The sequence below is a fragment of the Saccopteryx leptura genome, chromosome 12, assembly GCF_036850995.1.
Source record: "Saccopteryx leptura isolate mSacLep1 chromosome 12, mSacLep1_pri_phased_curated, whole genome shotgun sequence".
NCBI classification, from domain to species: domain Eukaryota; kingdom Metazoa; phylum Chordata; class Mammalia; order Chiroptera; family Emballonuridae; genus Saccopteryx; species Saccopteryx leptura.
In genome coordinates this window covers 19,406,494-19,431,403 of record NC_089514.1, presented here as the reverse complement: position 1 = coordinate 19,431,403, position 24,910 = coordinate 19,406,494, and the positions used below count along the sequence as shown (strand labels likewise).

The following is a 24,910-nucleotide window of genomic DNA, read 5'->3' as shown; positions in this document are numbered from 1 at the left end:
ACATTCCGACACAGGCAAAACTATGGAGACGGTAAAAAGATGAGTAGTGCAGGGTTCCAAAGGGGAAAAGGAGGGAGAGAAAGTGAGAGGGAAGAAGGGAGGAAGGATAAGGTGGAGCAAGAGGAATTCTAGGGCAACAATCAATTATTCTATGATACTGTCATGATGGATACATGTTATTATACATTTGTCAAAGCCCACAGAATATACTATACGAGAGTGAACGGTAATGTAAACTGCAGACTTTAATGGCAATGTGTTAATATTGGCTCAACAACTATAAAAAATGTACTAAATTAACGCATGTTAGTAATAGAAGAAATGGTGTGTTTGTCCCATTTTTTTATTTGTCTAAAACTGCTCTAAAAAGTAAAGTCAATGGGGAAAGGAAAGTCTTTTCAATATATGGGTCTGGAATAACCGAATGGACAAGAAAAAGGATCGCAAAAGCCTAACTCAAGCTATACACAAAAATTTAAAGCTTGACCACAGACCTAAACAGAAAAGCTAACACTATACAAATTCTAGAAGCTCTACCTAGGGGTAGGCAAGTTTCTGAGGACCCAAAAAGCAATAACCGTAAAAAGTACACTAGCATGAGAAGGAAATGCTAATAAAAGCATTATGAGAACTACTACCTGTCCACCAGCAGTAAAATGAAAAGAATGACAGCACTAATGACCAAGATGCAGAGCATCTGCAAATGCTGATGGGCAGTTAGCCTAACCGTAGTGTTTCATCAAGCCAGACAAACCTCTACCCTGCACACTAGTAATACTGCTTCTAGTTCTCCACCTAGGAGGAATGAAATGTATGTTCACAACAGCTTTATTCTAAGAGCTCCGGACAGAAAGCTAACCAAATGTCAATCAATGAAGATGGACAATCAAACTGTGCTATATATTCACATACTTGAATACCATGAGCAATAAATAGGAACAAACTGCCAATATACGCAACAGCATGGATAAAATTCATGCTGAGCAAAAGAGGCCATTTAAGAGAGTACAATGAAAAATTACATTAGTGTGGAATTACAGAACAAGCAAAACTAATTTATGATCAATGAAATCACAACAGTGGCTGTATCTAGGAGAGATGACCAAGCAGGACAGGGCACGAGGGTCATTTCTAAGTAGACACCATAGTATATGCCCTTGTCAAAACTGATTGAATTACACACCATGATCTGTACATTTTATTGTATTTAAACTATCTTATATTATTAAAAATAAATAAAAATTGTAAAAACAAAAACCCTAACTGGTCAAATATATTTAAGGACTGGGTCTTGTTCTAGGGTTGAGAGTGAAAGGGATAATTTTACTTTTCATTTCTTCCTTTCTTTACAATCAGTATACCACTGTATTTCCATGGACATGTTTACATTTGTGTTAATTACACAAAACAGATGACAATTAAATTTGGGAATTTTTAAGTATAAAACTACTGCCAACTTGAATAGTATGAAAGCTGGTTGTAGGATACCAGTCTGGCAGTCCAAGTATACTCTTTCTTCCTGTTTAACTGATCTTGAAAAAAAAATTTTTTTAATTAGAAATGGCAGGTAAATTTGTCATAGTGAAATCTAACCTGTATTGTTATTAACAGTATCAAAGGTTATTATTGTTAGATCAACCAATTCGTATAAAATTTTTTCAGTCAAAAATTTTCCACATATACCCATCACTATATGTACATTTATGAACATAAACACAGGCAGAACTGCAGATGGGAAAGGAGGCAAGTGAAGAGCTGAAGGGAGGCATTTAACAGGTGTCACGTCCATTTCTGCACTTCCAGTTCTCCTGAGAAACGAAGAGGCCCTCCCCCCAGGTCTGTCTCCTGGCCTATGACTGCCCTTCCTTCCCTGCCCCACTCCCATCTTCCCTTCACTTTCACTACCCACAGCCATTTGAGTTTGCAACTCTCGTTTTATATGCTACTGCATGATCTGAATCTTTTATAAAGAAACTGTATTTATGTATCATTGTGAAACTTTAAAATAATATATAATAAAAATTTATTTTCTTTTACACCTTAAGATCATTGTGGTGCTATATGAAGACAAGAATAAATTCAAAGGACACATACTTTATACATGCATGTGAATTTTAGGATGAAGTTTTAAAACTTACCGAGATTGAACTGATAGAAATTAATTTCTGTTTTATCTTTTAAAATAATTTTTAGTTATCCACAAGAACAAACCATTTGAGTCCCAGGGTGTATAGTCTCTTAAGTTTCCAAACTACATAATTACACAAAGAAAGCTACAATAGAAAAAAGAGATATACATACCATAAGCTTCTGCCCTGGTTCAGGGCAGAAAATAATGAAATCTGCTTCAATATTAAGATGAATGTGTCCTTGATCATCATAAATATCGCCCAGTTCACCCACTACTTTGATGTTATCATATGCAATGGGGACACCTAAAAGGCTGTTTGAAAAAAAGAAAAATGGTATCTTTTATCCTCTTTCAAACTAGGCATTGTCATACTGATTAGATAAATATTCTGAATCCAAAAAGTGTATCTCAGAAAATATAACCACTTAATCTAGAACATTATACAGTATATGGTCAGTCTATAATAACTTTAGTACTCCAATTTTGCCAAGGGTTCCAATATATTTACCAAGTTAAAAATGATTATTTAAGCCAGGTACCCAGAAATGTCCAATTATGCATGTGCAAAAAGTTGACCCTTTTTCCCTATTTGCTACTCTTTTGGATTCTAGTTTCATGCTAGAACGGGAGGAAAATAGGACTTGGCAAAACAAATGTGCATTTTTGTGAGTGTAAGTGGATCAAAACAATTTTGGTATTAGCCAGCATTACCAAATTATTGTATTTTCTGTCTTAGAAGGCATACAGCACTAAAAGCATTAGGATTAAAGCTGAAGCCCCTAATTAAAGCCAATGACTTAATAGAAAAACATCCTAAACTGCAACTGTTGCTATAGTGGAAATGCAAAAAATACAACTAAACTATTCATGGAGAACTTTGCAGACTCTGATACTTTAGTCTATACATTTAAGTCAGGATTAGGGGGCGACTAGTATTGACAAATGTTATTTCCAAGTTCTTAAGGAATTATAACTACTAGAGAGGCAGACCTGGTGGCTTCGGCACCACACCCACTGCTTCTTCCAGAAAACTTGCCTGATTCCTGAGACAGGCTGAGACCTATCGCTCCTCTATATCGCTCCTCTACTATAGGACTCCGTGCACAGCAGGACAGCTGCTCTTCATCTCCTTTTACTGAATCTATCTGCATGTGTGTTTGCACTCCACATAAGACCCCTTAAAGGCAGAGAACATTTTTGTTGAACTCTAATATTCTAGAATAGTTCACATAGAATAAGGAATAGAATTTCTCCTAACAGCAGTTGTTTAAGTAAAACGGCCAGGAGCCACTAGAAAGAACTTAAATAATTACTACATTAGAAAAAACTTTAAACTCAGGCTTACTCTGGAAAGCACTCTTTGGAGTTAATTGTGCACATGGCTTTCCTAAGCAGGAACTATATCATCACTAGGACAATGTTAAGGACACAGAAAGCAGAGTTAGAAAGCAAGGGGGTGGGGCAGCTGCCATGTTAAGACAGAAAAACAAAATTAAGACTTTGTTTCCTCTAATCAATGATTATTAAGCGAGTCTCCTGAGGGGGAATGCTGCTGTCCTGAGATGGCATTTGGGGATTTGTGGTGCTCATCATGGTTGTCACAAGCACTGCCGAAGGCCAGGGATATGAGACATTCTGCCATGTGCAGGACAGTCCTGTACAATGAAGAAATGTCCCTAGCTATACAACACTTCTGAATAGAGGATAAACTGATTTATAAAGACTCTAACTTAAAAAATTAATAATATTAAAGTCATTTTTGCATGGTTTTAATATGGATTAAATATTTCAGGAATGTCGATAATATGTAAATGCAAGGATAGATTGTTTTGCGTAGAACTTTACCCAGAATTCCCCATTATTTCAGAAAAGCACTGCTGGAGACAGAGTTCTTTGAGGTGTCAACTCAAAACCCCTGCCTCAATGTACATCTGTAAGTGACATATTCACAATGATTTCTAGGTACGGATATGGGAGGCGTCTAACTTCAGTCCTCCCAGAAAATCATGCTTGAGCATTACCACACTGAAATGCATTTTACTGTATTGTAGAGCTCTTACGTATTTTTTTTTTTTTTTTTTTTGCAGTTGTGTAGGTAGGTTATACTACCTTCTAAGTTTCATTTAAGACAGTACTGCAAACTACTGTGAAAGGAAGGTACTGGGTTCTGTAGGGTTCAGAACTACTGACTAGGGAACGTGACCATCGAGACAACACCCAGAGGACTTGTGTAAATCCACAAACTGTGGTAGGCAGTTAGACAGACAAGCAGAACAAGGGCCTAGGCCCGGCACAGAGGCCATGAGCCTCCCGCCCCCACTGCGCCGCACCTAGCAATGGGCAAAACTGGGAAAACAAGGACCTTACCTGCCCCCTTGACCTTTCCTGCCTGAGCTGGTCCTGCGGCTCAGACCCTGATTTCATATCACTAATCATGGGATTCGGACCCTCCTCTGACCTTCCCTTCCTGGCACATCACAAGTCATGGGGTTTTAGACCCCCTTCCAGGAGGAACAAACAAGAAAGCCAGAGAACAGCCCTTAAGCATTAACACCTAGGCCTGTTGTGTTTCAGCTCCAGGCCCAGAAAAGCCGAAGAACAAAGAAAAGCAGCTGCGGCCCTCAGGACCAGCTGCACTGACTAATGATTCCATGCTCTGGCACCGATCAAGCAGTGGAGAACATGACCCCAAAAGAACACACCTGGAAACTCTTTTTGCCTGGGATGCTACCATCTCAAAGCATCCTCCTCCTGCTAAGTTGTTCACAATGGTCCCAAGATCAAATTCACCAACTTTTTCTTATTATAAACTTAGATTTCTACCAAAATTTAACACTTCATTGCATTTGGCTTACATGTATAACTCTATGAAAGCTTCAAGTTCCTTACAGCACAGATCGTGTTTTTTCTGTTTTGACATCGCAAGTCCCTAGTATACTAAGTAGACAAAAGTGTGTGCTGATGCTTGCAGGAAGCTGTATATTGTTTCTTAACCTGTGTAGGGTTTAGGATTCACTGAGAAACTGCAAAAGATTTGGACACTGTGATGAACAGAATTAACACAGGAAATTCCTACAACTCCCGGGGCTCATGAAATTTCTGAATTGTACCTATCAAGGAATTCCCAGAGAATCTGCTCACCGGAGTTTCAGAACCTTTACCTTCGGTCCAAAGCAGTCCAGAGGAGTGCTGAGATACATCCATCCGCCCCTCTCCCTCTGAGCCTCTACCCTTGCAATTCCCAGCGCTTTCTAGTTACTCCTGAGTATCTTGATTTAAATACACCAGAAGACTTTTTTTTTCACCCTCAGTAGCAATAAGTGGGTCAGTTAGACTAAATACACTGTCTACTTAAAAACAAAGCAATATAAAACTAATACTATTTCTCTCATCCCTCTATCAGGTCCAAGAGATGAGAGTACCAAGGTCATGACAAACAACGGCAAAACCACCCTTCACTATTTACCAATAAAAACTGAGAACGGGGGTTGAGGGGTGGGCAGTAAAGAGGGACAAATACAGGGTGACACAGAACGATTTCATTTTCGGTGATGGGCACACAACACAATCGACAGTTCAAATGCTATAGAGATGTTCACCAGAAACCTATGTACTCTTTATTGATTAACGTCACCCCATGAAATGTAATTTTCTAAAAAAGAAAGAATGATTAGTCTGCAACCCTGGGGGCCCGTCACTGTCTGGGCCCTGCGTCATCCATTCACACCTCTCTATGTGACACAAACCTTTCCTGGCGTTAAGAGCAGGCCATGCCAGCACCTGTTCCCAACCACCCTGCCTAATGCTCCCTGCGTGGGGCTCAGCGGACTCGGCAAATGGAACTCCGGCGATGCATTTACACTGGAGCAATCAGGCAGGGAGCGATGGCGGCCTGATCACTCAGCCTGGTGGGGTCTGACTGACTCAGATCTGAGAGCACTATCATTTAAAAAGAAAGAAAGAATTAGAGCGTCACAGCTGCTTGGCAATACCTTGGACAGTGTCTGGACTTCACAGGTGCAGAAACAGAGAAAGGACAAAGGAGAGCCGGAGTCTTAATCAGCTCCGTACCTGGCATGCAGCAGGTGCTCGGAGTGGAAAAATAAACAAACAAAAACTGTACTAAGGCTTCAGTGTTCTACAGAATGAGAGTCAACTGAAGTGCCGCGTTGCAAACTGTCACTGTCCAGTGGGGGGGCGGGAGAGAAAGACACCATACAGAACTGGGCCTCCCGGTCTGCAGACCCCTGGTCCAGTCTTACCCCGACACCCTGCTTCTAGAACAAGCTTCTCCAACCCTCCGCCGACCCAAGTCACGCCACCCTGACGTTTTCATCCTCGCCGGAGACGGACCCTGGACGGATCTCGACCCGGGACGAACTGGCCTGCCCGGCTGCAGGACGGGGCGCGCGGCTTCCAGCAGCTCCAGCCGCCCCAGCCGCCCCCCGCCCCGCGCCCGCGAAGGGAAGGGAAGGGAAGGCTGACGGCCGGGTACCTCTCGGAGTAGCGCAGCAGCTCCGCATCCAGCTGCTCCCGGATGCCCGTGCGCTTCCTGTGAAGGTAGCGCGGCGAGAGCGCGATGTGCCTGCGGTGCGGCCCGGCCACCAGGCAGGCGTAGCGGCTGTCCAACAGCGCGCAGGCGGCAGCGTAGGTCGGCAGCTCCAGGCAAGGCAGCACGCCGGCCGCTCCCACCACCCGCTGCTCAGAGGCCGCTTTCGGCCGCGGAGACTCCGAGCAGCCCGCCGCCATGCGGCTGGTCAGCTTTCCCGCGGCGCGCGCCACTGACGCAATCGTGATCCTGTTTCCGGACGCCGGGGTTACGTCATCCACCAGCGGACACGCCCCTTGCTTCCCTCCTGGCTCTGCGTTACGGAGATTGACCAGCAGGGGGCAACCGCTTTTTCTCACTCGGACAGCTCCGAACGGTGGCTCCGTATTGAGCATGCTTGAAGGCCAGCAACCACCACGTCTTTTAAGGGCTAACAAAGCAGTGTTTCGCTAACATTCTTTTTGGATTGAGTATGCAGATTTAATAGAAGGTCACACTTTGGTCATTTCCAATAATAAACTGGTTTGGTAGATTTTACAAGCTTATATTTTCTGCGGGGAACCCAATACTAAAAAGCAGCCCTAATGCCTCAAATGCAACAGTCTGGAAACGATCCCATAGCTCTCTCCCCATTCTGTAATACATACGGTACCTAATTCACGAAATCGTCCCGCTGGCTTTTCAAGTGGCTCAGTCTAGCTGTCATCCTTTGGGACCTCTCTTGTTCCCCCAAACATCAAATCTGCCCCATGGCCTGTGAGGATAAAACCAAAACAACCCTCTCTTTGTACATTTCCCTTCATCCTCACTTCCAAAACCAGAGAACCGCACGCGGGACCGTAGCCTAAAGGTCAAGAGGGCACTTTGGAATAGCCAGATTTTCTCTGAAACACAGATACGACCGTGACCTCCCCCACTTTGGGGCCCCATTTTCTTCAGCATAATACAAACTCCTTAGGTTTGTATTCTATGACTCTTAAGTTATAGGGCTATTATACAATCCATCCCCAGCAGTTTTATTTATCACACTTTATCTCCTGGGAGAACCTCTATAGAATATTCATCAGCTTTTCTGAAAGGTGTGTCCTTTCAGGGTCGTGGTCTCTACTGATTGGTTGGTGCTAGGGTAGTTGATCTTACTATTCTTCCTCAGTAATACTTGGCCTGGCTACCATAGAGATGATAATAGGTAGGAATAAGATAAGTAAAAAAGCATTCTTTTTCAGTATTCTCTAATTGACTTGAAATTCAGCATGAGATATGAAATGAAACTGCTCCCAAAGCCTGATAATAAACATGTTAAGTTCATTAGTGGGAAAAACCTTTACCCTTGACTTTGTTGCAAAGTCCTTTAGCAGCGCTGATGGGACTTTAAAATCTGAAGAACTTTAAAATCTCCTGATGCCTGATGGCACCTATACTAATTAAATCTAAACCTCTTCCTGCAGTCACGATGCCTCTAGATTATCTGTAGGTCATCTGAATGAAAACAAGTGGTCCAAAAGCAATTTAGCAAAACAAACACACAAAAAACCACAAGCTAAACATCAGGATAATTCAGTCTTACCTGAAATCTATTATCCCAGTAACAATTTTCCACAAATTTGAAACATGGAGTAATTTGGTAACCATTTCTGTATTCATAAGCTTGCTTGATTTTGAAAATTGCTTTTTAAATTGTTTAAATCCTGGCCTGATTTCTAGCCGCTGTCCACAGTCTGCATGATTTGGAAGAGTAGAAAGGCGATTCAGCTTACGTGCAGAGATTCCCCATTATGAACTGACTTTACCAAAATAACGTTTCCAGGTATCACTCAGGCAAGAAGAAAACAATACAATGAGATCCCTCCTGCCTATCTCCCAACTCAGTCATACACAAAGTTTATTTGATCAAGGACCTATAATTAGACTGCACCATTTTCTTTTCCCCTAAAATTTTATCAAAGTCCCACAGAAAATCAGGCATTGGTGGTCCCTGTCACAAGAAAAGCCTGTCAGGCCAAAGACAAATGTATGGCCAGAATCCGTGGCTTCCATCAAAGCCACCTGGCCCATGCAGGTTCGTATTGGATTCGGACAGACAGTAATGAAACAATGGAGCCAAGAACTGGTGGGCCATTACCTCTAATCCTAGCTCGCACCCCGCGGGTGAGAAATACACACAGTGAGAAAACACTTCCCTTTCCATTCAGGGCTCCCAAAGCCACTGACCCATCCGAGTATTCCTAGAATCAAAGGCTTCTACCTCACCAGCCTTATTCACCTCTGTTCCTGTAAAGCCAGAAGCCAGGGCCGGGGCCACCATCAGAGCAGCCCAGCCCTTGCAGGTTCGCATTGGATTCGGACAGTCGGTAAAGAAACAATGGAGCCAAAAACTGGTGGGCCATAGTCTTTAATCCTAGCTTGCACCCGGCGGGCAAGTAAAAATACACACTGGGCTCCAAAACCCACTCACATTCAGTGCTCACAAAGCTACTGACTTATCTGAGTTTCCTAGAATCAAAGGTTTCTAGCTCACCAGCCTTATTCTCCTCAGTTCCCCATCTCCTTCCTTATCCCAGATACAAACTCTACACAAACTGGCATCTCACTCAGCACTCCGCCCTGCTCTGCTCTCTCCTCTAATGATAATCTCAGGAACCAAGAGCGCAAGTTCCCACTCCGTCCCCATTTTATATTGTAGCTTCACAACCTCTAATCCAATATACAAAATAGGGAAGTCTCTAATACAAAGTCACTTCTCTGAGGCATGATTGGATTGTACCACCCCACATCAAAAAGGGTGGGAAAGGCTTAATCCCAAAACCAAGCCCCAGGCTACAAGGATTCTCAACACACATTAATATCACCTGGGCAACGGCCTCACGTGGGCAGTACCATCTTTAACAAAGTGAGCATAATACATTTTATCTGCCCAACAGTTCCCCATCTTCTTCTCTCTGCACAAACTGGCTTCTCCTTCAGCATTTCGCCGTCTTGGCTGCCTCTCCTCTGCAATGCTGATGGTAGGATCTGAGAGAGAGAGCCCCCAGTCTGCCTTATTTTATAGCAGGGGTCCCCAAAATTTTTTACACAGGGGGCCAGTTCACTGTCCCTCAGATCGTTGGAGGGCCAAACTATTAAAAAAAACTATGAATAAATCCCTATGCACACTGCACATATCTTATTTTAAAGTAAAAAAACAAAACGGGAACAAATACAATATTGAAAATAAAGGACAAGTAAATTTAAAACAACAAACTGACCAGTATTTCAATGGGAACTATGGGCCTGCTTTTGGCTAATGAGATGGTCAATGTGCTCCTCTCGCTGACCACCAGTGAAAGAGGTGCCCCTTCTGGAAGTGCAGCGGGGGCCGGATAAATGGCCTCAGGGGGCCGTAGTTTGGGGACCCCTGTTTTATAGTGTAGAAATTAAAGCCTTTAAGCCAATATACAAATAAGGAAGCCTCTGGTACAAAACCACTTATCTGAGACATAAAAGTGCACCACCCACATCATGCAACAGTCAAGGGTGTGGCGAAAAGCTTAGTTTTGAGAAGATCTTAGTATTAGAAGAATGTTGAGAAGATCTTAGTATTAAAAGGGTGGGAAAGGTTTAGTCTTAAAACTAAGCCTTAGGCTATAAGGATCTTGCCAGCTTACAGCCTGTCTCCCACACCCAATGCAAACTATAAGCGAGCAAACATATACATCATATTTACAAACTTATTTGACCAACAGTAAGTATGTGTGAAGAAAAATCTTACTACAAGGAGAAGAGTGAATGTTAGAAATGACTTTGACTCCATGTCCACTGCCCTCAGAGAAAAGAATTCTTGCAACACTCTGTAATTTTTATTATTACTTTTACCATTAACCTCTCCCTTTCCAGCATGCACACAAATACCATATTATATTAGCATGTTTCTATTCCTCACAATTAAAGAACCTCTGGAACAATTAAATATACAATGATAAGTATTAGGCTGACATAAATTACAAAGTAGTTTGTGCAGCATGCTGCAATTTTTATAGGAAATATGCACATTCGTGATTTAAAAGGACTCTGGATGTATAACTACCATGTACTAAAATTAGTTAGTTCTTAATGGTGAGTTGATGGATTTTTTCACTTGTTCGAATCTTCATATATTAGTGTAATGAGTGTGCATTGTTTTATACTAAAAAAATTATCAGAAATTTAATTAGGAAAAAGATCCCTATGGCTGATTATTTTGGTTGTCATAAAAATCCAATAGATGGCCCTGGCCGGTTGGCTCAGTGGTAGAGCATTGGCCTGGCATGCAGGAGTCCCAGGTTCGATTCCTGGCCAGGGCACACAGGAGAAGCGCCCATCTGCTTCTCCACCCCTGCCCCTCTCCTTCCTCTTTGCCCCCCCCCCCTCCCACAGCCAAGGCTCCACTGGAGCAAAGTTTCCCCGGGCACTGAGGATGGCTCTGTAGCCTCTGCCTCAGGTGCTAGAGTGGCTCTGATTGCAGCAGAGTGAAGCCCCAAGATGGGCAGAGCATCGCCCCCTGGTGGGCAGAGCATCGCCCCCTGGTGGGCGTGCCGGGTGGATCCCGGTCGGGCGCATGCGGGAGTCTGTCTGACTGCCTCCCCGTTTCCAGCTTCGGAAAAATACAAAAAAAAAAAAAAATCCCCAATAGACCAGTGGTTCCCAACCTTTTTTGGGCCACGGACCGGTTTAATGTCATAAAATATTTTCACAGACTGGCCTTTACGGTGGGATGGATAAATGTATATCACGTGACTGAGACATGCATCAAGAGTGAGTCTTAGACGGATGTAACAGAGGGAATCTGGTCATTTTTTAAAAATAAAACATCATTCAGACTTAAATATAAATAAAACGGAAATAATGTAAGTTATTTATTCTTTCTCTGCAGACCGGTACCGGTCCGTGGCCCGGGGGTTGGGGACCACTGCAATAGACCATTTAATACAGCACAAGGTGAAGAACCTAAGTGCTTAAGTCATATTGTTTGAGTCTGAATCCTTGCTTTGCCACTAACTGGGTGTAATGTTCAGATAATTTACTTTCTTCTTCTTCTTCTTTTTCTTTTAAAAAGATGAAATTGGCCTGACCTACAGTGGCGCAGTGGATACAGCACTGACCTGGAATGCTGAGGTCGTCAGTTCAAAGCCCCAGGCACACAGGTCAAGGCACACAGGAGAAGCAACTACTATGAGTTGATGCTTCCTGCTCTCCCTCCTTCCCTTTCTCTCTCTCTCTCCCTCCCCTTCTCCTGCCTTTAACAAAATCAATAAATAAAATCTTTTTTAAAAAAGATGAAGTTATCAGAGTAGACTTTAATGTAGAAATGGAATTAGGAAGTTTGAACTATATGTCAAGCTTTAAATAATAGTTTCATATAAAAGCATTCAGGTAAAACTGCCTTTGCATCAGTTGGCTTTTGCTGCATAACAAACCATCCCCACATTTAGTGGCTTTAAATAACCATCAATTTATCTCATAATTCTCTGGGTAGAGACTTGGGCGGGGCTCAGCGGGACTCCCTGGTGCATCTGTGATCAGGTGTGGCTCCATGTGCTCCTCCTCCAGCAGGTGAGGGTGGGCCTGCTTTCCTGACAGCTGCACAGGTTCCTGAGGGAGAGAGGGAGGCACGTGACCTGCTGCCTAGATTGGGAACTCACACAGTGACAATCCAATGCACGGAATGCTTCTGATCGCAAGTGCTTTGCCCTTTGCCTAAGAGAGCACCAGGGTCTACTCCTACCACATACCACCTGTGCACTGGCAGTCCCTAAAATGCCCCTCTCCAAGATAAAGAGTAATAAGAAAGCTGACAGGAAGGGCTCCATCAGCCTTATGGGTCGATTTGATCAAATCGGTAGAATAAGCGATGAGTTTGCCAACCTTACAACCACCACCACAACCATCACCATTTCAGTTAAGCTTTCGTACCGAACTGCCAGGCTGTGCAGAAATCACCAACACAAAATCCTCATGCACTTAATATAGTTATTATATATTTTTATAGATAAGCGGACTCATTCTAGTGAAGATTAAAATGTCAGCTCCATGATGGTGGCAATCCTATCTGCATTTTTAGCAGCCACAATCCTAGCACCTAGCACATATTTCTTGAGTGAATCAATGACTGACTTACTCCAGGATACACAGCTGTTAATCAAATAATCTAACCCAGGCATAACTTACTCCGTAACTCACTAAAAATCCTGTTTCCTATACACCTGATCAACGCTGAGAAAGAAAGAAATTGTAAAAGTCAGGAAAATGGATGGCTTATTTTATTTAACCTCTGCCTAAAATATGTTAAAGCAAGAATCTGACCAATGTGGTAAATACAACCATTTTAATGGACTTGGGAAGAGTTTTGTTAAAAGCACGGGTTTTAGCCAAAGTGTAAATGCTGGCGGTCTTGCAGAAATAATTCAGGCAATACGGCCTGGCTGGTGCTGGAGTCAGGTTGTCTCTGGGTGTTGGTCTTGGCACCCTCACTTTAGGCAACGTGCCTACTGTTTTTAAATGTCTTCATCCTAATCTCTAGAGGTATGAAAATATGGAGAAGTTGTGAGGATTAAAGAAACAATGACAGGACAATACTAAACAAAGTGACAGCCAACAGTAAGTGCTCAATGGTATGGCTCTCTTTGAGTCCACGATTGGCACTTCAGTTACAATGTGTTTGCTTCAGCCTAATTAAAGCTGCGGTGCTGACCTTGGGAGCAGGAGCACACAGCCTCCTTGAATGAATAGCGAAGTGGAGCCCTGGGCTTAACAGGAAAATTTTGGGTAAGAGTATAAATAAAAACTGGAGAGTGCCTTGGCCCCATCTATAGGAATAATTTTTTAATTTTGTTTTTGTATTATTAGTATGATTAATTTCAGCTCCTCTTCAATGTACTGCTATTATATCTATTTATATACACAAACATTCGATTCAGCTTAAAGTAAATATTTCAATATAGTATCTTCTTAAAATATTTTATTGATAAAAATTCACAGTATATACGCACTAGGTATACCAAAATATAAATCTGCAATTTCTTTTGTCAGTAGGAAGAATTAAAATAGGTTCAAGACAAACTAGTTGTTTGAAGTAAATGCATTTAGTTTGGGAAGTAGTTTTCTTTTAGTAGTTCAATAAATTGTGAAATACTTTGGGGAAAATACATGTTTAAAATTAGCCTAATGGGTTTTGGAAACAAAGAGACAAGTCTGAAAACAATCTATCAGCTGTTGGTTGAGGCAGACCCCTTGTAATTCACAAATATATCAGCAGATGGCAATCGTGAGCTTAAAATTTGTAAAGATTCACTCAAGCCCAAAATTCAGTAGGAACGGCAACAATTGAGGCAACTAGTCTCATCGATGGTGTGTTTTCACCTACAATTCTTCTAAAGAGGACTTAGAGTCAATATTTCATTCTGAAAGCCCTTCTTACTTTCTCATTAGATTGCTGAACTTGCATCGTGCTTACAATGAGAAAAAAATACATTACTTTTAGTAAATACAATAGATTTTACATTTTGCAAGCTATGCAATTCCTGAAAATGCACAGAAGTGAAATGATTCAAGTGTATCTGAAGTGAAGACCCTACTCCTTCCATAAGGTTGTGTCAGGTCCCTGGACCAGCAGCAGCAATGTCACCAGGGAAGTGGTCAGATACGCAAATTCTCAGTCCCCACACCAGGCTCACTGACTCAGAGGCTGGGGATGGAGGCCCACAACCTGTTTTCACCAAGCCCTGCAGGCGAGCATACTACCAGCTGAAGCTTGTATGTACATCATACATTGAGAACCAGTGCCTCTAACGAGTCTTGACTTACAGGGCAGAGGCTCTGAACTGATTGTTTTTATTCAAGTATAAGTGATAGATATAAATGCCGTGAAAATTAACAATGTAGCGATGATTTCTTTCCTATGGTTCAGTGTTCCAAATCAGTAAATTTTGCATAATAAGAAACATAAAATAATGCACCATTTTTATAGACTCAGAAAGGTGTAATGCCAATACTTAATTTCCACACATTTCTTACGCTGAATGAAGAATTTCACTTTGTAGTCCCACTTGGATTATACAGGAAGGGATAACATTACAATAAATGTTACGTTGAAACTTAACTAATGGAAACAAGTAAAACTGAGCAAATACTCTTTCCAAAGCATCTACAACAATCTTCAGGAAGGACAACAAACCTCTCTAACACGTGTGTTATTCTCATTTGTATCAGCACATGTGTAGCACAGTCTCCCTTAGGCATAGCCAAGTCCTCCTGCAATTCTGATCACTGAAAGGAGATGAACAACCATTTTAATTTACCAGCTGACGCTCAGGCCATATTTTTACTTGTAACTAAGAGAAGATATACAACAATCTGTATGGTAAATTTATCCTGAGCACTACTTTACCTCAATTATCTTACTACTATTTGAAATTTTCTTTTATTCATTTGGAATGTCTCAAAGAACACAGAAACGACCAGTTCCATGGTAGTGTTTATTCAACTTCTTCAGTCTGAAAGCTACCTTTCTTCTTGTCTGTAATGTAGAAATACAGTTTTTACACAGTCTTAATAAATGGATTATTTGTAAATCAAACTAGTTGCTGTAAGAATAATAAGAGCAAAAAAACATAAGTTAATCATTTCTCACTCTCTCTATATGTAATTATTTATATCTTTCTCACTTCTCTAGTAACCAAATATAAGAATGTTGAAACACCTCAGTCATTTTTTTTTTACAGAAACAGAGAGAGAGTCAGAGAGAGGGATAGACAGGGACAGACAGACAGGAATGGAGAGATGAGAAGCATCAATCATTAGTTTTTTGTTGCACATTGCAACACCTTAGTTGTTCATTGATTGCCTCCTCATATGTGCCTTGACCGCGGGCCTTCAGCAGATGGAGTAACCCCTTGCTGGAGCCAGCGGCCTTGGGTCCAAGCTGGTGAGCTTTTGCTCAAACCAGATGAGCCTGCGCTCAAGCTAGCGACCTTGGGGTCTCGAACCTGGGTCCTCAGCATCCCAGTCTGACGCTCTATCCACTGCGCCAGCACCTGGTCAGGCGAAACACCTCAATCTTTATGCTTGGGTTTTATCTCCTGGCCATAGTTTAAATGTTCTAAATATTACCTAAGACTATATATGTATGATTGTATGTACATAACACATTTTTTTCAAATCTGAACTTTAAAATATGGACTTTGATAAAATTAAACCAATGTTTTTAGCTTCACTCGAAGAAGGCAGTTGCATAGTCCTTTTGAATGAAAGAGTCTAGTTAAGAAGGATTTGCTTAAATAATAAAATCAACTTGGGATGTGTGTCTGTGTATGGGCACAGGCCCATTATCTGTGAGCATTAATGACAGCTGGGAAGGTGTAAAGAAGGCATCACAAGTGGGTGGCCACTTTCCAAAGTTAAAATACAATCTTTGTGTAACTGACACTGTCCTTTTATGAAACCTAGAGTTAATATTTCTTTTTTTTTTCTTTTTTTGTATTTTCTGAAGTTGGAAACGGGGAGGCAGTCAGACAGACTCCTGCATGTGCCCGACTGGAATCCACCCGGCACGCCCACCAGGGGGTGATGCTCTGCCCATCTGGGGCGTTGCTCTGCCACAACCAGAGCCATTCTAGCACCTGAGGCAGAGGCCACAGAGCCATCCCCAGCACCCAGGCCAACTTTGCTCCAATGGAATCCTGGCTGCGGGAGAGGAAGAGAGAGACAGAGAGGAAGGAGAGGGGGAAGGGTGGAGAAGCAGATGGGCACTTCTTCTGTGTGCCCTGGCCGGGAATCAAACCCGGGACTCCCGCACGCCAGGCCGACACTCTACCGCTGAGCCAACCGGCCAGGGCCAAGTTAATATTTCTTATAAGGCCCTATTTCCTTCCCAAGTAGATCATACATTAATGGGGTTTCAACACCCCTCTTCCAAGGTTCTTGAACTCCAGGAATCTGGCCAATCAAATTAACCATGTTATTTTCAAGGGTGCCTATGAAAATGCTCATTTATTTCCATCTGTCTTTAGCTCACTGCAGAACAAAAATAAGAAACCGTTTTCTTTTTTTTATTTTTGGAATATTATTTTAAGGCTGTAGTTTAATAAACCACCTGCTGGCAGCAGGGCTTGTGTGGGTGTGAACTCACAGATCCTTGACATTAAATATACTCCAAAGGACATGATGGAGAGTTTGAGGGTGAAAACTAGAGAAGAATGAAATTTAGACCTGGTACACTTTGATATATAATCCATTCTCATGCCATTAAACAAGATGCATATTAATGGGTCTATTCTAGACTCCCTCATAAGAGGCCACAGGGTGTTCCTAACAATTCTGTGCTTTGGGAATTATTACAATAATGAATTTATCCTTATCCAGTGGCAAAGAGTGGACGTTCCCTGTCATGAAAGAATGCAGCAGCCTGCAGAACTTTGCAGGGAAGACTACTTGAAAGCCACGTTTGTCAGTAAAATAAAGATCTGAAGCTCCAGGTTCCACACTGAAAAGGGCGTTTCTGGGTGAGCAGTACCCCTGACTGATGAAAGCAACTCTACCCCTTCTGTCTCACTTTCCCCGGACACTTCATGGTGATTCCTGCTGTTTGGTGCCATATCCGCTTCATGGTCATACTGAGAATGTCAGCTCTCCTTGCATAAAACCTTCCTTTGATGTCCTTTGTGCAGGTAGGTAGGCTAAATGAGATGGTTTTTAAAAAGGGCAGATACAGCCAGACCTGTGGTGGCACAGTGGATAAAGCGTTGACCTGGAAATGCTGAGGTCGCTGGTTCGAAACCCTGGGCTTGCCTGGTCGGGGCACATATGGGAGTTGATGATTCCAGCTCCTCCCCCCCTCTGTCTCTCCTCTGTCTCTCCTTCTCCTCTCTAAAATAAATTTAAAAATAAAAAATAAAAAGGGCAGATACAACAAGAAATAATGATATCTCACATACAAAGGAAGAATTTTATGACTGTAAAGCCAGTATCCACGGCCACCATCACAGCAGCCTGGCCCATGCAGGTTCTCATTGGATTTGGACAGTCGGTAATGAAACAATGGAGCCAAGAACTGGTGGGCCCTTAGCTTCAATCCTAGCTTGCACCCAGCGGGCAAGTAAAAACACACACTGGGCTCCAAAACCCACTCATTCAGTGCTCACAAAGCTACTGACTTATCCGAGTTTCCTAGAATCAAAGGTTTCTAGCTCACTAGCCTCATTCTCCTTTGTTCCCCATCTCCTTCTCTCTACACAAACTCTGCACTAACTGGCTTCTCCTTCAGCACTCCGCCATCTAGGCTGTCTCTTCTCTTCTCCACGTGGCCTTACTCTGCTCTCCTCTCTTCTCTCTCCTCTAATGCTAATCTCAGGAACCTAGAGAGCAAGCTCCCAGTCTGCCCCACTTTATAGTGCAGAAATCAAAACCTTTAATCCAATATACAAAATAGGGGAGTCTCTGATACAAAGTCCACCCCACATCAAAAAGGGTGGGAAAGGCTTAGTCCTAAAACCAAGCCCCAGGCTAGAAGGATCCTTCCTGCCCACAGCCCGCCCCCAACACACATTAATATAATTACACCCATTCCAAGCATAAGGGCAACTAATATCATCACCTGGGAGATGAGCTTCCATGTGGGCAGCGCCATCTTTAACAAGGTAAGCATAATATATTTTATCTGCCCAACAATGACCAAATTAGTTTTCTCTATAACTTACTGACCCAATTCCCTTATGAAGCCCAGGGTAAAATGGTCTTGCCCTGGCTTCTAACTCACGGCTCCTACCTATCTTCAATAATCTCTTAGATTTTTCCACCCTCTCTCCACTCAGGAAAGGAGGAGCTCAAGCTTTCTCCTCAGTTATCTGAGATCCTCCTTTGAATTACGGCTTCCAAATTCAGCACATGCTGTTTGCCAGGTGACAAACATCGTTGAAGCTGTTTCTGTCACTAAGGCTGCTGGCTCAGTGACCGAGGCTGGATTTCACTGGCTGATGTAGGTGTAAGGAGTCCTGTTTACAATCCTGGATGTCTAGAGCAGTGATGGGCAATCTTTTGAGCTTGGTGTGTCAAAATTCGCCAAAAAACCGAGCATAACTCAGGTGGTGTGTCACTTCGAGAAAAAGCCATAATTCCGCGATATTTATAGTTTAAATAACAAAAGTGTATCATTGTAATATATAACTGTATTTAATAAACCAAAAACTAATTATTTAACTTACCTGCTTAGTGACTTCTTTGTTCATCTGTCAGTCGGTTGTTTTTTTTTTGTTGGTCTTGATATTATTTAACTTGTGTGGGGTGCCATGAACTAAGATAAGTGAGGGGGAGGGGGAATTCTTTAACTAACCTATTAGTGACTTTTTTGTTGCTGAATTTCATTGGCTAAATCTTCAATTGGAGGTTGGTATTTTGTACACTTCAAGCCCAAGCAAGCACTACTAACTTCATCTGTCAATCTGTTTCTTTTGTTGCTTTTGATATTATTTAACTCTGAGAATAAGGTCTCACAAAAGTATGTAGAAGGAAAAATTGTGAGTAAAGCCATTGCTATGTTTTTCAGGGTGCTAAAAGTGTCTGGTAATCGGTTCCAGGCACTCCAAATTTCCTGTTCGTAGTGGCACTCCTCTTGATTCTCCAAGCGGCACCTTTCCAGATTCTCAAGCTTTGACCTCAAGTCGACAAACCCCTGAGCCCAGATGCTGTCTTGAAACTCTGCAAGTTGCATCTTATGTAAATTAAGATGGTTGCCGCTATTTCTAATGGCGGGAAATGGCACCCATAGCACAGGCCCTCGCCTCTCCCCGTCTCCCCCTCACTTATCTCAGTAATGATGGTCAATTAGAAATCCACGACACCCCAGAACAGTAGACTGGATGATGGTTGCTGTGGTTATGTGGTTGCTGGTAGTGGTGATCACAGGGCCCCCAGAGAGGCATCCCCCATGGCATTCCGCTGCTCCCTGCTCCGCAGGCCGGAAGTGAGGTCAAAGATCCCCTAACGGCCTAACCGGAAGTCCCAGGACTAGATGCTCTGGGCCGGAGTTCTGTTGTTTTAGCCTACAGACCTCCGGCACAGAGTGTCTAACACTACAGCAAATGTTTTATCCTCGGCTACTGCACCTGGCCGTGCAGGAGCTGAGGACGAAACGTCCTTCTCGGCATGTGACCCCATGCTTCTCTGGTATGCGGCCGCATGCGGCTGTGTGTCATCAAAAATGGCTACGCGTGTCAGTGCTGACACATGTGTCATAGGTTCGCCATCACGGGTCTAGAGTGAAGTGAGTGGGTGCAGCAGGCAAAGACTGGCAACTAGAGGCCCTGGCCAGGTATTTCAGTGGATAGAGCATCATCCTGGCACATGGAGGCCACAGGTTCCATTCCCGGTCAGGGCACATGAGGAGCAATCAAGGAGTGCACAACTAAGTGGAACAGCAAGTTGATGCTTCGCTCTCTGTGTGTCTCAATCAGTGGGAGAAAAAATGACAACTAGAGATAAAGTCTCAGGTTCAAATTCAGGAGCCAGGCAGCACCACAACCAAAACCTTGGACCTGAAATCAGAAGAAGCAGAACAAGTAAAGGGGAGTGGTTCATATGGGATGGATTTGTGGTTTGTTTTTTGGACCTAGGTTGTGTGTGGTTTGGCTGAATGGCTTTACCATTCACAGCTACAGCCCAAAATGACTTCATGTTTTAGGTGAACTATTGATGTCTTCCCACTTTTCATACTAAATAAATGATATTAATATTATAAAGGGATATTTACACATATAGACAATGTGTATTGTAATGGGACAATAAATGCTTACCTCTTCCTTGCTGCACCACCATCCTCTTTGCTCATAGATATCAATAGGCTAAAAGTACCGCCACTGAGGAGAGGGGGTTGGGGAAGGAGAGGGGCACAAAGAAAACCAGATAGAAGGTGATGGAAGACAATTTGACTTTGGGTGATGGGTATGCAACATAATCAAATGTCAAAATAACCTGGAGATGTTTTCTCTGTACATATGTACCCTGACTGATCAATGTCACCCCATTAAAATCAATTAAAAAAAAAAAAAAAGCACCACTGCTGACTTTATTGCCACTTGGAAACTTGACATTCTTTCCTAAAAATTTGTCTTATGAGAGAGGACTTAAGGGCCTTTATTATATTTTTCTCAAAGATGGACATCTAGACAGCATAGGGCCTTTATGGTCTGTTTCTATGCTAAAGTTGTTACATCTTTGCTATGCTGATTTATAATTTGGGACAAAGTGAGGGTTAGTGTTGTCTGGTAAAGCCACCCACAAAAAAAAAAAAAAAAGTATCTTTTTTTCCTTCTTATCCTGGGCAGTGACCTTGGAGGGCCCAAGATATTCTCCTAGCCCCATTGTAGGCCACTGTGGAATGATGTCTGAGGAGCCCCTTCGTCTTATTGAGTAAGGAGAGGACCAATCTCTGACTCATTGATAACAAGGAACAGTCATGAGTCCGATTTCTTGTGGTAAAAGAAAGATGTGTTTTACAGTTGACAAGATTTTAGGTTTCTCTGTGAAGCTTGAGCCAAGATCTAGAGTCTCTCTGGCAATTTTTAGTAACACAATACATTTTTTTTTTTTTTGCATTTTTCCGAAGTTGGAAAAGGGGAGGCAGTCAGACAGACTCCCGCATGCACCCAACCGGGAGTCACCCGGCATGACCACCAGGAGGCGATGCTCTGCCCATCTGGGGCATCACTCTGCCGCAATCAGAGCCATTCTAGCACCTGAGGCAGAGTCCATGGAGCCATCCTCAGCGCCCGGGCCAACCCTGCTCCAATGGAGCCTTGGCTGCTGGAGGGGAAGAGAGAGAGACAGAGAGGAAGGAGAGGGGGAGGGGTGGAGAAGCAGATGGGCGCTTCCCCTGTGTGCCCTGGCCAGGAATCGAACCCAGGACTCCTGCACGCCAGACCGACGCTCTACCACTGAGCCAACCAGCCAGGGCCACACAATACATTTTAAATTTGGGGGATAGGGCTTGCAATATATCATGTGGCAGAGAAGCAGAGTCATTGGGTGTTAAAGAAGAAAAAATTGGCCTGACCTGTGGTGGCACAGTGGATAAAGCGTCGACCTGGAAATGCTGAGGTCGCCGGTTCGAAACCCTGGGCTTGCCTGGTCAAGGCACATATGGGAGTTGATGCTTCCTGCTCCTCCCTCCCTCCTCTCTCTATCTCTCTCCCTCTCTCTCTCCTTTCTAAAATAAATAAATAAATAAAAATGAAAAAAAAAAGAAGAAAAAACTGAAATCAATAGTTCTTAGTTGATGTGAAGAAAATAAATATAGATTCTGGTTCTTAAAGATTTGCAATTAAAAAGCCATCTGCCTATACTTAGTTGATGTAAATAATATTTAACTGTTAAAATAGTAAAATAACTTTTTATTTTTAGATTTAGACTCTGAGTTTTCACCATATATTTCTTGAAAAATACATTCCAGGTAGAGGAATTGTATTCTGTAAATACTATTCCTGGCAATAAAAGTAAAAAAAAATCCTTCTGAATAATTTTATGAAGCATCTACATTTCTAAGCAATTTCTGAATTGGTTTGCTCTGCTCTAACTGACAACATGTGATTTATGGATTTGGAATAATTGAATTTCTTGGATATCATATGTTTCAAGTAAGAAATATTACATGTTTCCAGAAAAATAATTTTTAAGGCAAAAAAGATTGAAGTTACTCAAAATTCTGAAGCTTTATTTAGAAACTGTTCTAACCAAATGGTACTTAAGATATTTGTTGGGCAAAAAAGTTTGTAAAATCTGTATTTTCTAAGTTGCTCACTTTTATTGTTAAAAATGGCTGCCCGGATATGTGATCTGTGAAACTGCTAATTACCTTTCTGCTTGGGAAGGGCCATTGTAATGCTCCTGTGTGCTGGAGAAGGGGTTTCACGCCAAAAAGTTTTAAGAAGAGAAGAAGGAAGAGGAAGAAGGAGGCCATGTTTTTGCAGAGTTTGAGCAGAGAGTAGAAGGGAGTAGCTGTGCAGATGGAGAACAGAGGTGAGGGCTCTTGCAAGCTCTGCTGACACTGGTGGTGGCGGCGGGGTTTATGTTAGGAAGAATCAGAAAAGATTCTCCCAGTTGTGGAACCGGAGAATGTGTGAGTGGGCTTTGGATCCCTCTGTATGTTTGTGTTTACTCGCCAGCCGGTTGCGAGGCTAGAATAAAGGAATGACCCACCATTTTTTGGCTCTGCTGTTTCTTTATCATCTTGGGAACCTGCACCTGCATGTAGATGGCTGTGATGGCCGTGGCTACTGGCCATACAATGCTCTACGTTTCTGAAACGTGTTTGCTAAATAACCTTTGCAGAATTTTGAAGTGGTTATAGACATAGGGTTTCTAAGCATGCTACTTTTGAGCTAAATCAATGGAAAAAGCAGAGAGCAGCATATTGTTGTTGTCATCTTACCAAGCACAAGAAATGTAGAATTTTTCATGACGCGTGGTAATAGGTTGAATGAACTTCTTCAAAATTTGAAGTTACACATTTCATTTGACCTGTTAAACAGAAAATATTTAGTGAGTTAATGAAATTCTTCTATGAACAGTTTAAAAAACAAAACAAAACCATGAAATATCTAAAGCAACTTCTCAACTTCACTGAGGGTTTAGCCTACACTGTATTTTTGCAAATTTTTTTGCTAGTTTTGCTCAGTCCATGGATTGAACTGATCCATCAACTTCAAATTTCATGGAATGTCTTTTCAGACATCCTATTACAATGACAGTGGTGGACTGTGGCAGGCCTGTATAGGCACTCAGGGATAAGAGGCAGTTCCCCTCTGTGCTCTGAACTTTCTGAGAGGATGCAAATATAACTGTTGTCCATCTCTGGCTATTCAGCCCTAGGAATGTGGCCAGTTCAACTGAGAAACTGAATATTTGCTTATGTTTTCATTTACATAATCACATGAGACGTGATATTGGCTCTTGCCTCAGATAATACAGGCAGCCCTTAGCACTGTGAGTTTATGACATGAACAGTTCGAGTCTGTGTGTGGGTAGCATTAACATTGGCTGCCCTGGCTCATGGTCAGAGGTTTTCCTCAATGGTTCTAAATTCTGGGGCAATAATTCTCTACCAAAGAGATAATGGGGAAAAAAACTTTAGGACATTTTTGGTTGTTCCAATGAGGGTGTTCTCCTGGCATTAGTGGGTGGGGCCAGAGGTTCTTAATGGCCTGGAATGCATAGGATGGTGGGCACAATGAATTACTGTCCACCTCAAATTCCAGTAGCAACTAATTTGACCAATGCAAATAGATTTGCAGTTTTCTAAATAGAGATGTTCTTTGACTTATGATGGAGTTATATCATGATAAACCCATTGTAAGTTGAAAATATGTCAACAGTGCATGTAATACACCTAGCCTACTGAATATCAGAGCTCTTAGCCTAGCCTACCTTAAACATACTTAGAATACTTACATCAACGGGGTATAATCCCACCATAAATCAAGGAGAGTAGTTACATTATCAGGATGTAAGTCAAGGAGCAACTGTAATTGCCTTCCTGTTCTTTTCACCAGAAATAGGAGACTCATGTGGGCATTTTGTAGTCATGACAGGATGAGAAAGCACAAAGCACAAGATCTGGAAAATGTTGGCAACATGGTACCCTGTCGAGTATCAGTTGTTTGCCCTCATGATGGTGTGTTGACGGAGAGGTGAGGCTCACGCTGCTGCCCAGCATCACGACAGTGTCGTACCGCATGTCATCGCCCAGGAGAAGAGCAGATTCAAACTTCGAAGTACAGTTTCTACTGAGTGTGTACAGTGTTCGCGCCATCAGAAAGCTGAAAATTCCGCAGTCCAAACATTGACTGTCAGGGACCATCTGCATTAAGGTTTCACTTGTGAGATCTCCTTGTGATCTCAGCCCTCTCTATAGTTAATTCTGTCTTTTGTGATCTGATCTTATTTCCTTCTGCCTCCCCAAGGACCTCAGTTTCTAATTATGCTCATTGTATCCTGTCTCTTCAACTTCCCTCTCTACATTTGAGTGCACTCTAATCTGTCCTACCTCAAATGATACCTTTACTTATTTCATATACTCTAGCTGGGACCATCTTTGTCTCCTGTTCCATGCCAATCTCAGAACAGAACGTGTATTCCCCTTACTATTTGAAGAAACTACGTTTTGTACCACAATGAAAAGAAAGCCCACACTATGTGCAGTTTGAAAACACACCATTTTATTACATAGA

At 42.4% G+C, this 24,910-nt stretch overlaps 1 protein-coding gene across 1 annotated transcript in view; it reads right to left on the bottom strand.

Annotated features, from left to right (window-relative positions):
• POLR1F (RNA polymerase I subunit F) overlaps nucleotides 1-6,904 on the bottom strand; it is a 51,869-nt gene extending 44,965 nt beyond the window's left edge. Inside the window, exons 1-2 of the mRNA XM_066354123.1 lie at nucleotides 6,627-6,904; nucleotides 2,302-2,443 (exon numbers count right to left, since the gene is read on the bottom strand). Coding sequence (XP_066210220.1) covers nucleotides 2,302-2,443; nucleotides 6,627-6,880 — 396 coding nt within the window. The 5' untranslated portion in view covers nucleotides 6,881-6,904. The remainder of the gene's footprint in view (nucleotides 1-2,301; nucleotides 2,444-6,626) is intronic.
• Nucleotides 6,905-24,910: the final 18,006 nt, after the last annotated feature.